Here is a 17,874-nt window from a genome sequence, read left to right as displayed (position 1 = left end):
AATATAGTGTGGTCAGACCACGCACCGGTGACCTTAACTCTGCAAAGCAAATATCAACATAGAGGGAAACCACCATGGCGCATCAATTATTATTATTATTGCCATTTATATAGCACCAACAGATTCCGTAGCGCTTTACAATATTTTGAGAGGGGGGATGTAACAATAAATAAGACAATTACAAGAAAACTTAAAGGAACAATAGGTTGAAGAGGACCCTGCTCAAATGAGCTTACAGTCTATAGGAGGTGGGGTATTAGAAACATTAGGATAGGAAATATCAAGTAGGAGTGAAGCAGAGCTGGAGGAGAGAGCAAAGCACTATCCCATAGGAGAGAGCAAGAGAGAGGTATGTAGGGGAGAGATTACTCTGGGAGGCCATACGCTTTCCTGAAGAGATGGGTTTTAAGGCCCTTCTTAAATGATTGAAGACTAGGGGAGAGTCTGATGGCAGTAGGCAAGTTATTCCAAAGGAGAGGAGCCGCCCGTGAGAGGTCCTGCAAGCGCGAGTTGGCCGTACGGGTGCGAGCAGTGGTCAGGAGGTGGTCGCAGGCAGAGCGGAGGGTACGAGGAGGGGCATACCTCTGGATCAGTGAAGAGATATAAGAGGGGCTGGAATTGTTCAGTGCTTTAAATGTATGGGTTAGCACTTTGAATTGACTCCTATAGGATACAGGGAGCCAATGTAAGGACTGGCAGAGGGGCGAGGTGTGAGAGGACCGACTGGATAGGAAAATCAGTCTAGCTGCAGCATTCATTACAGACTGTAGCGGGGCAGTATGGCTTTTGGGGAGACCAATCAGGAGAGGGTTACAGTAATCCATGCGGGAAATTACTAGAGCATGGACAAGCTCCTTGGTAGCATCTTGCGTAAGAAAGGGGCGGATGCGGGCTATGTTTTTGAGTTGGAACCTACAGGACTTGGCAACAGTGACACACTACTGTGCGATGAACTATACGCAACAACACTGTCGGGAAACTTGGAAGACTACTTTCAGCGAAACGACAATCCAGAAACCTCAATAATATCTATCTGGCAAGCCCATAAAACGGTAATAAGGGGGCAGCTAATCAGCCGAGCTTCGCATCTGCACCATCAGCGCAACAAATCCTACATAGACCTGCTCAGAAGACTGAGAGACACCACAACGGCACACCTCCTAGACCCAACAGATGCAGGTGCAGGTGCTAGACTAAACAACTTCACACCAAGGCGCTCGAGAAAACAGCATATATCCTCACGAAATTGAAACTAAACTCCTACACCCAAGGCAACAGAGCAGGCAAATACTTAGCTAATATACTCAGACAGAAACAGGCAAACTCAAAAATTCAGTTTCTTATAGCCGGCACGGGAAACAAACTTCACAACCCACAAGACATCAATGACACCATGGCAGACTACTATCATTCTCTTTATAATCTCAACACGGACCCGACACTTCACCAACCTAAGACTCAAGAGATCGATGACTTCCTGTCCTCGATCCAACTGCCCATGCTTACGACTGAACAACAAGCAGCCCTCAAACGACCAATTACGACAGATGAAATAATAGACACCATTAAACAACTCCCGAAGGGGAAGTCACCTGGTCCAGACGGACTGACTAACCTATACTACAAACGCTTTGCCCCCACCATAGCCCCCTACCTTCAAAGAGTTTTCCACCACGCATTACAGACAGGGACACTGCCAAAGGAGATGCTCATGGCACATGTTGCCACTCTCCCCAAACCAGGGAAACCTCCAAACAAGTGCCAAAATCTGAGACCCATCTCCCTATTGAACACAGATGTAAAGATACTGGCAAAAATCTTCACCACCAGGCTAACACACATAATCCCCACAATAATAGGACCCGATCAGGTAGGGTTTATGGGGGGAAGGCAGGGAGCGGATGGCACGAGAAAAACCCTAAACCTACTATATGAGATACAAAACAAAAAAAAACCCGGGGTCTTGTTATCACTGGACGCTGAGAAGGCCTTTGATAGGCTTCACTGGCCCTTCTTACTAGCAGTCCTACAGAAATTCAAATTCCCTGACCAGTTCCTATCATTAGTAAAAGCCCTGTACTCGTCACCAACTGCACGGGTAGTAAACGGGGGATTCATATCAAAACCATTCGCCATCTCCAACGGTTCCAGACATGGCTGCCCACTCTCCCCACTGCTCTACATCCTAGCACTAGAACCCCTTACTCACCTTATACGCCAACACCCGGCCATACACGGCATCAAGATAAACGGACGGGAATACAAAATGTCCCTGTTCGCAGACGACATCCTTTTAACCCTTGAACAACCGCAGGTATCATTGCCACACTTTCACAATGTCCTCTCACGATACAGCAAATGTTCCTACTATAAGTTAAATCTCACGAAGACCCTAGCGTTAGGAATGAACATCCCACACACTGACATGACGACCCTGAAAACGAACTTTACCTATGACTGGAGAACAGACCACATAAAATTTCTAGGGGTCAACTTTACCCCCAAAGCGAACGCGCTGTACAAAGCAAACTATGTAAAACTCCAAGCAGAAATTCACAACACCCTACAAAGCTGGAAAGGCAAATATGTATCGTGGACAGGCCGAATAGCAGCGGTGAAAATGGTTCTCCTACCGAAAATCCAATATTTATTTCGCACCCTGCCAATCAAACTTCCGAAACAATATCTGCTAGACTTGCAAAACGTCTTAAATAACTACTATAAAAAACCAAGAGTCGCAAAGTCCACCCTATATAGACAGCCAGCCCAGGGGGGAATGGGACTCCCTGACATCATGGGATACTACAGAGCAGCCCAGATAACCCCTCTAGTGACATTTTCACACCGACAAGAACTTACTTCCTGTGCCGAAATAGAGAAAAACTACGCACAGGGACTTTCGCTCCTACTCCTGGCATGGTTACCAAAAACCCACAGACCAAAAGCCTCTCAACAACTACCTACGACCGCACTGACCCTCTCGATCTGGGATACATATCGGAAGAAAATGGGGGCAACAGCAACGCTCTCCCCAGCGCTCCCGATCGACGCGTTTCAAATACTGATACCGGACTTTAATCATAAGCTTTGGAAAAGACATGGTGTGTACACTATATCCCAAGTAATGCAAGACAATAAACTGAAACCACTACCAGACCTCCAGACAGAATTTCAGCTTTCTGGCACAGCAACTTTCTCCTACAGACAACTGAGTTCATGGATACTTGCCCAACCACCACCACAAAAGACACACGCTCCAAACACATATTGGACAGCACTAGTCAGAATATGCATGAAGACAAAACCTGCAACGAAACTCATTTCTACAATATACGCCTCAGAACATGCGCAAACACTGTCCACACCACCCTCCTTCAAGAAAGCATGGGAGCAGGACATAGGGTATCAGCTGACTATGGAACAATGGCAATTCATTTATTGCGCAAACAAACGAATGACGCTCTCTACGACACATGTAGAGCTGTCACGAAAAATATTATACCGATGGTACTTAGTACCCACAAGACTCAAACACGGCTTCCCAGGCACCTCGGACTTGTGCTGGAGATGCGCGGCAGACAGGGGCACTATGTTGCACATCTGGTGGCAATGCCCACCACTTCAATACTTCTGGCTCCAAGTCATAACACTAATAACCCAATGCACAAAAGTGCGCCTCTCAAACACGCCAGAAACGCTCCTACTCCTATTACTCCCAGGCATACCAAACATGCACACACGGTACTTGGTGTACCATATAATGATCGCAGCCCTCACCATCATCAGCAGAAGATGGAAACCGACTTTCCCCCCCCCCCCCCCCCCCCCACAATCAATCAATGCATAGAAGCACTAGAACTCACCAAAACCTATGAATTACTGGCAAGAACTCAACAAGGGAAACCCTACTGGCGCGAAGCATGGGATCTATGGGATAAACACAAAATCTCCGAACCCAACAGACAAACGTGAGATACAAACCACCACTAGCTAGACGCCCCCTCGAGTGGAGGCATCATACCCATCACACCCTAGACAACAAGGCCACATAAGAACATACGCACAGACATCTACAGATACTACCACTGCAGTGACAGACACACCCGCAGCGAACCCCCCTCCCCCCCCCCCCGCCTCACCGGCCCTCCCTGACCCGCCCCACCCCCCCCCTACCACCACACCCCACAGCGTACCCATGAACAAAATATAACCTTGACCATGCCCACGACAGTATCCACCATGTCTAGTGTCATCGCACCTACATAGGCACCACTCACCAAGTGCCATTGAAGAGTTAAATACACTAGCCTAAAACCACAAATGCTGAATGGTTCAGCATAGATGTTACGGCCTGCAAGGCTAAAAGTGTATGAAGCCAGAATGTATAACACCGATACTTACTGTATAATGTTGTATAAAATTGTTCAATGCTGTCTCAGACAATTTTTCCCCTTCTTCCCTTCTGTACCCCACCCCCGTCTGCTTTTCTCCCACAGCAGAAAAAATAAAAATTGTCAAATTAAAAAAAAAATGCAAAAAATTTAACTTTTACTTAAAATATCATCGTTGTAATACAATTTACCAGTTTGAAACACTAATATTTGAGTTCAGCGAAGTCTCCCGAGTAAAACAGTACCCCCTATGTACAGGTTTTATGGTGTCTTGGAGAGTTACAGGGTCAAATATAGTGCTTGTGAATTAAATTCTCTGCACTTTCTCCCTGTGTTGTCAGGCATGTCAATCAAATTGTAATTAATCAAATCACATAATTAGGTTAAAAGATTACTTAAATATACATGTAGAATTTTAATATACATGCATTTATAGGTATTTAAATTCTACGTGTATACTAATGTAATTCTTTTATGTAATTATATGTATGTGTGTGTGTGTGTATATATATATATATATAGCGGTTATTTGCATTTTATATATAGATTGTAATTCTAAGTGTATTTTGTTACCAATATATATATTAACAAAATATAGTTAGAATGAAATTACATATGAATATATAATTTATATTACATTTTTTTCAATATTTTATTTATTTATTATTGTAATTATACGTTTGTGTGTGTGTGTGTGTGTGTGTGTGTATATATATATATATATATATATATATATATATAATATGTAACGTCATTCTAAGTGTATTTTAATACTAATATATGTACTTATATTAATATTAAAATACACTTTGTATGACGTTACATATATATATATATATATATATATATATATAAATATATTTATTTTATTTTATAACATGTTTAATTATTTTATTTTTTTTACACTACCCACCAGCAGGGGGACTGTCTGACATTTTAGACAGTCCCCCTGCTGGCAGATCTTTGAGAGCGATCACATGGCCCCGAGGGGCTTCTTTTGCTGTGGGAGGGCTGCCTGGGCTGTGAGGCAGTCCTCCCGAAGCGGAGCGCCAGTAAGGTAAGTATACCGGGCGCTCCAGGGCTCCAAGCCGTTATAGCTTTCTATGCCGCCGCAACGGCTTTAAAGCCCAACTAAAGCGGGACGGCATAGAACGCCGTAACGGCGTTAAGGGGTTAAGGTGTCCATTTTAATTTGTCAAATCTATTTGTTTTTATTTTTTAACATTTTATTGCCACATCATCTTGCTCGATGGGAATACCACCTTGTTCCACTTGCTAGTGGAGATATGCGAGTTGATTTCAGCATTGATGTAAGTGCAATCAGTGAATAAATCTTTGTTATATTTTTATTTACACTTTCTCTCTTTATCCCTCTGAGGATTTAGCTAATTGGAAGGAGTTTTCACCATCTAAAGACTTACACCTGAGGGGAGATATTAAAATATTTTATTGAATGGAAATGCATAGACCTATAAAAACTTAATAATCCATTATAATAGACAGCAGAGTTTAAAGATTAAAGTATATGCTGGCAATATAGTTATTGCATCCAAAACAATTCCTTTTTTAATTTTTTTTTTTTTGCATTCTCAATTATTTAAATATATTAAATAGAGAAACTCTTATTAACTATAAAGAATTATGGCCAAAGATATCTGTACGGTCATCCCTGCTATGCTATAAAACTTTCTAGTGGTAATAAATAGGGACACAGCACAAACTCTGAATGACACTCAGTGTTTAAAATGGCCACCAGGACTCTCGCCATGCGAGATCCAAGATGGCCGCTGAAAAGCCAGTGAAACCGTAGGAGTCGATAATAGTTAACAAAAATAATCCCTAGCATGGTCTCTTCATACTGATTCATTCCATAGTGTAAGCACCTGGAAAACAACACGTTTCTACAAATAACTGCCCAACTCCAGAAAGGCTACCATGGTCAGTCAGGAAAAATACAATGTTTTGCTTGTTGGGGACTGCTGACCATGACCTTCTTGAAGGTTGTTTGTTTTGTTTGCTTTGTTTGCTTTTCTGTCCTATTGGCTGTAATGGGCAGAGCTAACATATTCCTATATACTACCATGGAGAATAGCCAGAAAAAAATGAAAAATAATAGATATTCATACATACTATAGTTTTCTTTTTACCTGATATTATATTTTATGCTATTCTGCTTTAGCTCAGTATAGTATTAAGTAGTATTAAGCTTGAGTGGTGCATATTGGAGCATAATAGAATTTTACAACTTCTGAGTTGAAGTTTTAGTTAGGTGATCTTGCCACACTTGGTAATACGCATCTAGTTACCTCAGTCCCAAATGCAGAGTATTGTTGGTTAGCTAGACTTTCAATACATCTCGGTGATGGTGATTAAATAAAGGAAAGGCAGACAACTATTTAAAAAAAAAAAATGTCTATATATATAATACATATTATTTTGAGAACTACTTCTCTTCTGATACTTAGTGTGCATTTTGGATGTAAGAGCAATATGGTAGCTAAAGTCCACAATATTTGGAGTGTCGATGGTTGCCTACCCCTGTCTTAGAGGTTACCTTTCAAGGGTATTAGCACACATATGAGTGTTTGTAGTTTTTAATTTTATTGCAGATAAAATTGTATATATTTAATCTTAAATACAGAATACATACACATTACCTCTTGTATACATAGTGTTTTTTTCTATTTCTTTTAGTTATAACCTCTTGGGGAAATAAGAAAAAAATATTTTTTTTCTGTAATCTTTTTCCAAATACTTAACAGGAATTTCCACACATTGATTGAAGTCTGGATAAGGAGAAAGGAACTAAACCGTCTTAACAGTGACTGGCAAGTCCTGGATACAGATTCAGGGGACTCTTCTAGAGGTATTTAGAGTGCTTCATGTAATGGGGTAAAATATGACATCCAGTGTGACCATTATTTTCTTCGCTGCCTTCTAATCTATGATGCAACCAGAAGAATTGCTCTCAAGACTTGAGAAGATTGATTGCAATCCTCCTGTTCACTCACATATCAAAATACTATGCACTCAGTTAATTTTAATGACTTAATTTCTTCAGCTTTCACGATCAGGTCATCATCAGTTTTAAGTGCGGTTCTATTCAACGGGTTCTACACTTTATACAAAATGGTTCAGGATCTTGAAGTGAAAGGGATTTCCACGCAGCCTGTATGGGTCTCTATAATTCTGGGATGTTCTACGGAGCCAGCGTGAGCCATTACAATCCTTGAATGCCCTTCTGTAACTTTTATGGGCCTTCCAAGTACTTCATGGCAGTTCTAACAGCCAGCACTCTCACATGTTTGAAAACTTTCAAACCGTTTCTCATTTTACCCCACACCTGGGAAAGACCTGAACTATGCAGAATATACTATATCAATATGTAGAAAAATATTGGTGTCCTTGATGGTCAGATTCATTGTAGTGATGGAACCAGTGCTGGATTGAGAATCTATAGGACCTTGATCAAACAATTAAAATGGATAATTTACAGAATGCTATAGATTGAAAACCTTAAAATAACCATACCTTTTAAGTGTCTTGTTTCTAGTGGAGGTTGTGCAGGGGGGATACTTGTAAGATACATTGTAAGCCTGCACATACACTGTGCTAATCTTTCATCCATCTCTTAACCTAGTTTCATAGGGTAATAACGTAATGAATAAGACACTTAAAATTCTGTATTAGTCTCACTCACATACGTGGAGCCACTTATAAAGCTGGCTCAGACTACACGCCTTGAGCAAATCACTGCATGGACTTTAGCTGGGTTCTTCCCAAAATTTAATCTGATGAGCCACCAGGAACGCAGGTTCAGGGGTTTACACAATTCTTTATTTTTCCAAAGTTAAATAAAAATCACAAAAGATAATAAATAAAATTGTAGGAAAGTCCCATAAAATAGTCCAAATGAGTGCACCTAACGCGTTTCGGCGATGTGCCTTCGTCGGAGGTGATACAGATGACTCTGGCGTGTAGTCTTTTTAAATCCGTTCTTGGTGCCCTTTTCGCCGCATTCGCGGCACTTCATTTCCGGGTTTGAATCAGGACGCGTGCTGCGTCATCACGTCCGGACGTCCTTCTCTACTTCCGGTTCCAGTGGCCAAGACGTGTTGGAACCATAATAAAACTAAAAAGTCTGGTCTTTTTGGATATAAATATAAAATTTCACAGCAAATAAAAAAAAAAAAATATATACATCAACTTGATAAATAATTAAGATCTCGGACTGTAATGTACCTATATTAAAATACATTTGGAAAACATACATTCAATCTTTACAATATCATCACTTATGTTAATACTTAAAATATTAATTCTAATTTCCTATTATAGCGGAGAAATTAGATAAAAAAACAAACAAAACCAAAACACATATATGTATTAAATGTAGATTCAATTTTACCACATGACAGGAGGCTTCATATTTGCATATCTTTCTTTACTGAAAACTCCAGCAGCATAGAAACAGTAACAACCAATCAGAGAAAAGATATGGTGCCCATAAAAGGCCCTGTCTATGACATCACTTCCTCTTTCTTTGCTGCTCCAGCCAACATCAGGTCAGAGTATTTTGCCTCTCTGGCAATTCTTATTGTAATTAGTTTGGTGTTTCTATATTTTGATTTACATTTCTCCTACCTTGGCTCCCTATCACCCTGTCCCTTCTGTGCACTTTCTGCCCCCCTTTTAAAAGTATATATTTTTTCTCTGGATCACTATATCCCTGGTTGTGAATGCCTCAGTGCCTGCCAACACAGGACCTTTATGTATACTCTGTCTTGAATTCATAATACATGCATGCATTTAAGAGACATATATTTTACAACATTCATGTCTCCAGACCCACAAAACAATACACGCATGCATTTAAAGAGACAAACAAATTTTTTCAACACAATGCAATGTCTGGCTTAATTAACCATTCACCTACCACTGATTAAAGCTAATAAAACGAAATCTGTTAAATCAGAGATTACAACTTCCCCCTTTACGTGTCATACATTTGCCTCTCTTTGTATATCATGCTAGTGACATGCAGTATTTTGACATCTATATGATTGAGTTTGATAATTTACTATGAAATGTTACCCACATGACCCACATGACAGGTGTGCTATGGGAGAGGACATGCAGGGCATGACATATTGTATGGTGGCTCAGGGGTTACAGGCTTGCACTGGGAATTTTCCTCCATGAGTTCAACTCCCCTGTACAGCAAGAGTTCAATCTTCTGTGGAATTACACACTGGCTAGAGGATCATGTGTGCTGATTTTTTTTCTTTAACATTTCCCTGTTGCGATTTTTTGCCACAATGCCTGCCAACAGTGTCTGCCAAACAAATACTTACAGGCAGGCATTAAAGGAGACACAATGTTTTTCCTATACCCCAGGATCTTTATGTCGTTGTACCTTACCCAGGGTCACTCTATATTACTATACCCTATCCAGGGTCATACTATATTACTATTCCTACAGGAATCACCCGATCATCGCGCCCTGCATCTGGATTAACCCCTTCAGGGGTTCCCCTCCCTGGACACATTCATTTATTGATACAATTATAATTTTTATTCTCATGGATATATCTCTCATGGTGCTTTACACTGGATGACTATATGTTGAGCACGCACACAATCTATGTATTATTGTGAAGCCATACAACATCACAGTTGTTATACAAAACATATACTGTACCTATTACAAGATCAACTATATCACTGTACCCCACAAAGGGCATTTTGTATTACTGTACCCTACAAAGGGCATATTATATTATATTATTGTACCTTACAAAGGGTCATATTATATTACTGTACCTGACGGTGCAAATTTATGTGGTTGTCCTCTGGGTATTTTTTCATGGCAATCCACCTGGGGTGACCCCCCAGATATGCATGCAAGGTCATTCATAGACCATTACGTTGATGTGGGTGTCCTCTGGGTATTTTTCATGGCACACCACCTGGGGTGACCCCCCAGATATGCACGCAAGGTCATTCATAGACCATTACGTTGATGTGGGTGTCCTCTGGATTACCACGGCACACCACCCGGGGTGAACCCCGATGAAATGCACGAAGTTCTACGCCTCAACTTTATCACAGGGATACATATCTGTACATTTACTGTACCTGGCGTACATATTGAACGTGGGTGTCCTCTGAGTAGATTCTCATGGCACACCGCCTGGGGTGACCCCCAGACATGCATGCAATGCTTGTAAAGTGCCAACAATTATAATGTGGGTGTCCTCTGGGTTTACCATGGCACACCACCTGAGATGACCCCAGTCGAATACACGTGGGCCCTGCAACTGCAGACTTTATGGAAACAGGTCCCACGGGCTTCTATAATAAGCCTGTATAGTTACATCCGTGCATACAGCTCTGGCATGCATTTATGGTGAACCCGGCTAACCGGACCAGCACTACCGGTCAATCGCGCCTACGCCACAGCTCCCAATAGCCGGATTAATTTAATGGAGGTGACCCCTCTACACTTGACACGAGTATTTCATACACTCTTACAATCTGATGCAGGCAATTCAAGCCGCTTTACCTGGGTGATCCCCAGTGCTACCAGGAGTCTAGCACCCCTACGTGCGGACCCTCAAACTCTACTCCCACTGACTACCACTATCTCCCAACAGGACGAGAACGGGTCATGAAGAACACTCTCAACCCCCTAGGACTTCTGGGCATTGATAAACGACGCAGTAGCGGCCTCAGTGGAGAAGGTTTTTCTTGTTATGAGCTCTGCCCCAAACTGCTTGCTGGAGACCTCAGCAGCAAGGTAGTGTGGCCGAGTGGTCTAAGGCGCTGGTTTTAGGCTCCAGTCTCTCTGGAGGCATGGGTTTGAATCCCAGCCCCACGAGCCTTCATGTAAAAACGGCAAGAGAAGGGCTCCAACCCCCCCACCACTAAGGTCTAAGGCAAGTCGCCCATTGAACAAACCAAGTAGACGGAACACTGGGAATTCGCGACCCGGTCCACCACAATCTTCCGACAAAGAAGACTACTATCCAGCATGCACGTTGGACAATAATAGATCACTCACACAAAGACAACTCGCCTTCTGAGGAAGTGGAACGTAAGCACGACTAATATTCGGCCCAGAAGCACAAGACCTACTATTTGACAGCGGGAACTTTAGTCCAAACCTCGCTGAAGCAAATCCTCCACACCCCTTTGGGGAAAGGTGTTTTTTGGGAAGACTGGTTGGTAGCGGAACTGAACCACCAACCGCTTCATCTACTAGTGAGCCATCCTATCATTAAGGGAACTCCTACGTGGTATACAAGCGCTTCAGGATAGAGAAAATCAACCTTCTACTAGATCTCCTGAACGATAACGACTGGTTTACACATCTGGACCCCGAGGACACATACTTGTCAATATCCACTACCCTACACTACCTAATTTTCCTCCGATCCCAGTGATAAGGACTAACACAGCAGTTTATGACTCCGTGGTACCCACAAAGCTACTGAAGCCGGTGAGGGCTCACATCCGCGAATTTGGATGTGCGATGTCTCGGGTACCTGGAAGACTTGCTGACCCTCTGCGAATCCAGGCTACGTTTGCAGTCAAAGTGACGTCCACGTTCTGGACTCCACGGGTTTTTTGGTAGTACGCAGACAAATCGCTCCCCCATCTGTGTCTGGTCAATTCCTCGTTTCGACATCGGCTTGGAGAACTACGTTCCGCGTCGGTCCCCGACAAGATCACCCCTATACGGATGGATGTCGGACACGCTCTAAGGTTGGATACGATTCCTCTCAGAATACTCACCAGATGGTGGGATCCCTCTCCTCTCCTCCTCCATACAATCGATATTCCCTGGCCCACTACACTACGGGGCCATGCAACGACTGCTGCCTAGATACATACACGCTGGTCACTCATGCAACCACTGGATCCAACTCTTCCTCCGGATACGTAGTGGCGGTTGAACCCATGCAAACGGACCCAACCGCTCTCCACAATGGCAAGGGTGCTTCGATACACACACACACACACTGGACATCGCTCATGCTCATGACACCCCTCGGACAATGCCAACCGTGATTTCCCGGACCGCCTGGGGACGTCTCGCGAAGACCCTCTACCACTCCCTACCTTCCCTCTGCTTTTGACGGGACCTCAGGGGAAGCCCACTCCTTTGTCAGGGAAGGACGACTGGCACTAGTGGACTGGACGATTTCAGGGCCTCCCGAAATGTCCACGACCTATTGCATCAACTAAGACCTCTGATGGGACTCAGGTCCCCGGCACCAGGAAATGCTATTTTTCTGCTTGACCGGCCTGGAGTGTTTGTAGGGTGGAAAGGGATTCCGATCCCTTTACCGCACCTGCCCCACCGATCCTTAACTATCTGTCACACCTGGTCTCGTTGGGGCGGTCATATCGATCCCTCAACGTGATCGGATCCGCCATATCGGTGGCGCACGTTCCGGTACAGGGCGGACCAGTAGGTCAAGATCCACGGGGTTGTCGACGAATTATCGAGACTCGGCACCCAAGTATTCACACCTCTGGCAGGTGGATGTGGTGCTGTGATTCCTTGAGGGAATAGCAGGACAATCCTTGTTTGTCACGGAAACAACTTTCAGCCAAACTAGCCCTCTTGTTATGCCTCGTCTTATTTAGATGGGTGATGGACGTTAGGGCTTTCGATATGAATGGTTTTCTCTATTACGCCAGATGGGATTACCTTTACCATATCGAGACGAACTAAGTCCAGTTCATCTTCGGTGTCATACCCATAATTTGTGTCAGACACCAAACTAGGTGTGGTCTGAACGCTAATGGAGTATACCGAAATCATTCCCCCTTCGTATTCATGCGACAGGTCTACTCCTGACTTCTTACGTGGAACCTCATGGAGAGGTGCCTACCGCTACACTGGCCAGATGGAGCCGCTGGCTATTGCATCTGGCGGGCGTCGAACCTTGTTTCGGAGCCCACTCGGTCAAGGGAGCGCTGGCCCCACAAGTCTTTTTCGGCCGTCGCCTCCCTAACCGACACTACACGATGCGCAGTTTGAGCGCGAGAGGGTACGTTTAGAACGCTCTATTTTGGCAAACATCTCATACTTCCTTCACACTGGTCAATTCTAAGCTTTAAAAATGCAAATATGAAGCCTCCTGTCATGTGGTAAAATTGAAGATTATACTAGCTTTAGTGTACTAATAATCTTAATTTTAGTAATGACAGGAGGCGAATATTTCCCACCCTATAGGATCCCTCCCATGTTTTCTCGTGTTGAACAGAATATACACTTTATGTTCAGGAAGGTAAGTACGTTATGGTTGTATGTTTGCTACTTAGATATGTGGCTTGAGAGACTTGTATAGGTTGAATAATTAGACATGTACCTTGGATTATATTGTGTCTATAGATTCTTAAATATCATTGCTTTAGAGTTAATATATATTGATATGTTACTCATTCTAGTACCCATTGGTATATCAGATTCTTAATGTTTATTGTATGCGGACAAGTTATCACGCCAGAGTCCTTTCACCTTTTTCTTTTTCTTACAGCGTGAACGTCTTCTCCTCAAGACAAAGACTCACCTCCCATAACTCTACATCACGGAACTACTGGAGTTGATTATTCTAATATGTTGTGGAACTGTTGACGTAATATGATTATGTTTATTGTTGCTATTTATTGTTTCGCTTCAAAGAAAGAGGAAGTGATGTCATAGACAGGGCCTTTTATGGGCACCATATCTTTTCTCTGATTGGTTGTTACTGTTTCTATGCTGCTGGAGTTTTCAGTAAAGAAAGATATGCAAATATTCGCCTCCTGTCATTACTAAAATTAAGATTATTAGTACACTAAAGCTAGTATAATCTTCAATTCTTGAGAAAATAAAAAAATTCAATTAATATATATCTAAAAGATAAATAGTAGAATTAGATAAAAAAGTATAAATTATAACATTATTCCTCAAATAAAATATAAAATATATATATATATATATATATATATATATATATTTATTAATTTCAAAATCAACATTCAATCCACCTGGTATCATAGTTTATAATTCAAACACCCATTTTATTTCAGCAAGACCTAGGGTATAATCCTTGTCACCACCTCTCCAGTGGACTTTCACCTGGTCTATCCCTATAAATTCTATGCCTTTCTCCATTATGGGCTTCTGCGAAATGTTTGGATACACTATGATTAAGGAATTTACGCTTTATATTATATGCATGTTCCCCAATTCTGTTTTTTAAAGTTCGTGTTATCTTGCCTATGTATTGGAATCCATATTGACAGATTAACATATAAATTATATCTTTGCTAGAGCAAGTAATACATGTCTTTATCTGATATTCCTTTTTAGTAACTGAAGACAAAAATTGAGTAATTTTTTTTTTTTATTAGTTCTAAAAGAACATCCTCGACATGCGCCACAATAATGGAAGCCTTTACTACCTTTTAAAAAATTACCATCTTCTTCTTCTATTTTTTCTTTATCTAAAAAGCTTTTAGTTAAAATTTGTCTAAAATTATTTGCTCCTCTAAAAACAAATTTTGGTTTGAAATCTAAAAACGGGAGTACTTCTGAATCTTCTTTAAGAACATGCCAATGTTTTTTAATTACTTTTTGCAATGCCCCATTATTATAACTAAAATTAAAAATAAGAGGGATATTTTTGTTTCCAAATTCCTGATTATCCTTAAATTTATATTTTAAAAGTGGTTGCCTTTCTTTATCTGCAATTTCTTTCTCGATTATCTCCAAGTCTTCCTTTATATAACCTTTTTCTATAAATTTTCCTTTTAATATGTCTGCTTGTTTAAAATCTTCTTCTCCTTCAGTGCAATTTCTTTTCAACCTTAAAAACTGACCTTTTGGTATGTTACTTAACCAAGGCCTAAAATGACAACTCTTCAAATCTATAAAACTATTTACATCAACAGTTTTAAAAAAGGTTTTGCTTTTTATTATATTGTTGTCCTCGTAGATTAAAAGGTCTAAAACATTGATTTGTTCCGTACTTATTTCATAAGATAAATTGTTAGACATATTTTGATTAAGAGAAATAATAAAATGTTCCAAAGTTGCCATGTTACCTCTCCAGATAATAAAAATATCGTCTATATATCGTTTATACAGGACCAGACTTGCCCCAATGTCATCCCTGGCAAAAACAAACTTTTCTTCCCAGAAAGACACAAAAGGATTAGCATAACTTGGGGCAAACCTGGTCCCCATAGCTGTGCCCAAAATCTGCAGGTAAAATTTATTTTCAAACCAAAAAAAGTTTATTTTTAACTTCCCTTTTATTAAAAATTCAATTTGGAGATCGTCCATATCTTCTGATATTTTTTAAAAATAATTTAATGGCCTCACACCCTTTTTCATGTTCAATTATCGTATATAGACTTTTAACGTCACATGTTGCCATAATAAAATCTTCTTGCCAATTAATATTATCTAAAATCTGTAGGAGGCTCATGGTGTCTTTTAAATATGCTGGGCACTCGGTCACCGTCTTTTGTAAAAATTGGTCTACATATTGAGATAAAGGCGACAGGAGTGACCCTATTCCAGATACTATTGGTCTTCAAAGATATAATTTATATGTTAATCTACAAAGATATAATTTATATGTTAATCTGTCCAAAGATATAATTTATATGTTAATCTGTCAATGTGGGTTCCAATACATAGGCAAGATGACACGCACTTTAAAAAAACAGAATTAGGGAACATGTATGTAATATAAAGCGTAAATTCATTAATCATAGTGTATCTAAACATTTCACAGAAGCCCATAATGGAGATCCAAAAGGCATAGAATTTATAGGGATAGACCAGGTGAAAGTCCACTGGAGAGGTGGTGACAAGGATTATACCCTAGGTCTTGCTGAAATGAAATGGATGTTTGAATTATAAACTATGATACCAGGTGGATTGAATGTTGATTTTGAAATTAATAAATATATATAAAGGTTTTATATTTTATTTGAGGAATAATGTTATAATTCATACTTTTTTATCTAATTCTACTATTTATTTTTTAGATATATATTAATTTAATTTTTTATTTTCTCAAGAATTGAATCTCCATTTAATACATATATGTGTTTTGGTTTTATTTGTTTTATCTAATTTCTCCGCTATAATAGGAAATTAGAATTAATATTTTAAGTATTAACATAAGTGATGATATTGCAAAGATTGAATGTATGTTTTCCAAATGTATTTTAATATAGGTACATTACAGTCCGAGATCTTAATTCTTTATCAGGTTGATGTATATATTTTTTTTTATTTGCTGTGAAATTTTATATTTATATCCCAAAAGACCGGACTTTTTTGTATTATGACGGTTCCAACACGTCTTGGCCACCGGAACCGGAAGTAGAGAATGACATCCGGACGTGATGACGCAGGACGCGTCCTGACGTCAAACCCGGAAATGAAGTGCGGCGAAAAGGGCACCAAGAACGGATTTAAAAAGACTACTCGCCAGAGTCATTTGTATCACCTCCGACGAAGGCACATCGCCGAAACGCATTAGGTGCACTCATTTGGACTATTTTATGGGACTTTCCTACAATTTTATTTATTTATCATCTTTTGTGATTTTTATTTAACTTTGGAAAAATAAAGAATTGTGTAAACCCCTGAACCTGCGTTCCTGGTGGCACATCAGATTACATTTTGGGAAGAACCCAGCTAAAGTCCATGCAGTGATTTGCTCAAGGCGTGTAGTCTGAGCCAGCTTTATAAGTGGCTCCACGTATGTGAGTGAGACTAACACAGAATTTTAAGTGTCTTATTCATTACGTTATTACCCTATGATATTTTCTGTTTTATTTCAGAGATTAACTACATTTTGGGTAATATTCTCTCAATTTCTTTGAGTGCTCTCACCATTCTTTCTATTTACTAATCACTTCTGTTTGTTTAGTGGTTATTGTTGCCCACTAAGGTGATAGTAGCACCAGCACTTTATTTACCCTCAGGATATTTCACTTGTGTATTGTATTTTCTTAACCAAGTTTGTCTGTTTATCTTAAAAGCCTCACATCTCTCCTTTTCTCTCTCACTAATCACATTGTAAAATTCCCTTTCCTCAGAACTTGCTTGTTCACCATTCTCCTTCACTTATTGCTACGAACAGGCAGGAGCATTCTCGGGATATGCAGCCTCAGTCCGAGAAAGAGGTGGATGTAGAGAGTGTAGCAAAGGTTATGCCACACTGTCAAATAGAGGACAGAAAGATGTTAGGGTGTTGAAGAGATGCAAGAGCATTTGTACAGTGCACAAAGTCAGCTTTAAGTAAATTATTTTATAGCCAGAGGAACAAATGATCCAGGCACTTGAATACAAACAGATAGCAGATTTAATGAAGATCAGTGCATACAAGTAACAGTAGCCAATTATTTTATAGTTGTCCACTACACAAATATTTTGTTCCCCTGCATCCCTTCTAATTTCCCA

The 17,874-nt window shown here is 40.5% G+C and overlaps 1 protein-coding gene across 1 annotated transcript in view; it reads left to right on the top strand.

Moving 5' to 3' along the window:
* The window catches only part of LOC134614872 (protein-glutamine gamma-glutamyltransferase E-like), a 76,811-nt gene that overhangs the window by 22,350 nt on the left and 36,587 nt on the right, over positions 1-17,874 (top strand). Inside the window, exon 6 of the mRNA XM_063459113.1 lies at positions 7,154-7,257. Within this exon, the coding sequence (XP_063315183.1) occupies positions 7,154-7,257 (104 nt within the window). The remainder of the gene's footprint in view (positions 1-7,153; positions 7,258-17,874) is intronic.

The sequence above is a fragment of the Pelobates fuscus genome, chromosome 6, assembly GCF_036172605.1.
Source record: "Pelobates fuscus isolate aPelFus1 chromosome 6, aPelFus1.pri, whole genome shotgun sequence".
NCBI classification, from domain to species: Eukaryota; Metazoa; Chordata; class Amphibia; order Anura; family Pelobatidae; genus Pelobates; species Pelobates fuscus.
This window is presented reverse-complemented; position numbering and strand designations above follow the sequence as displayed.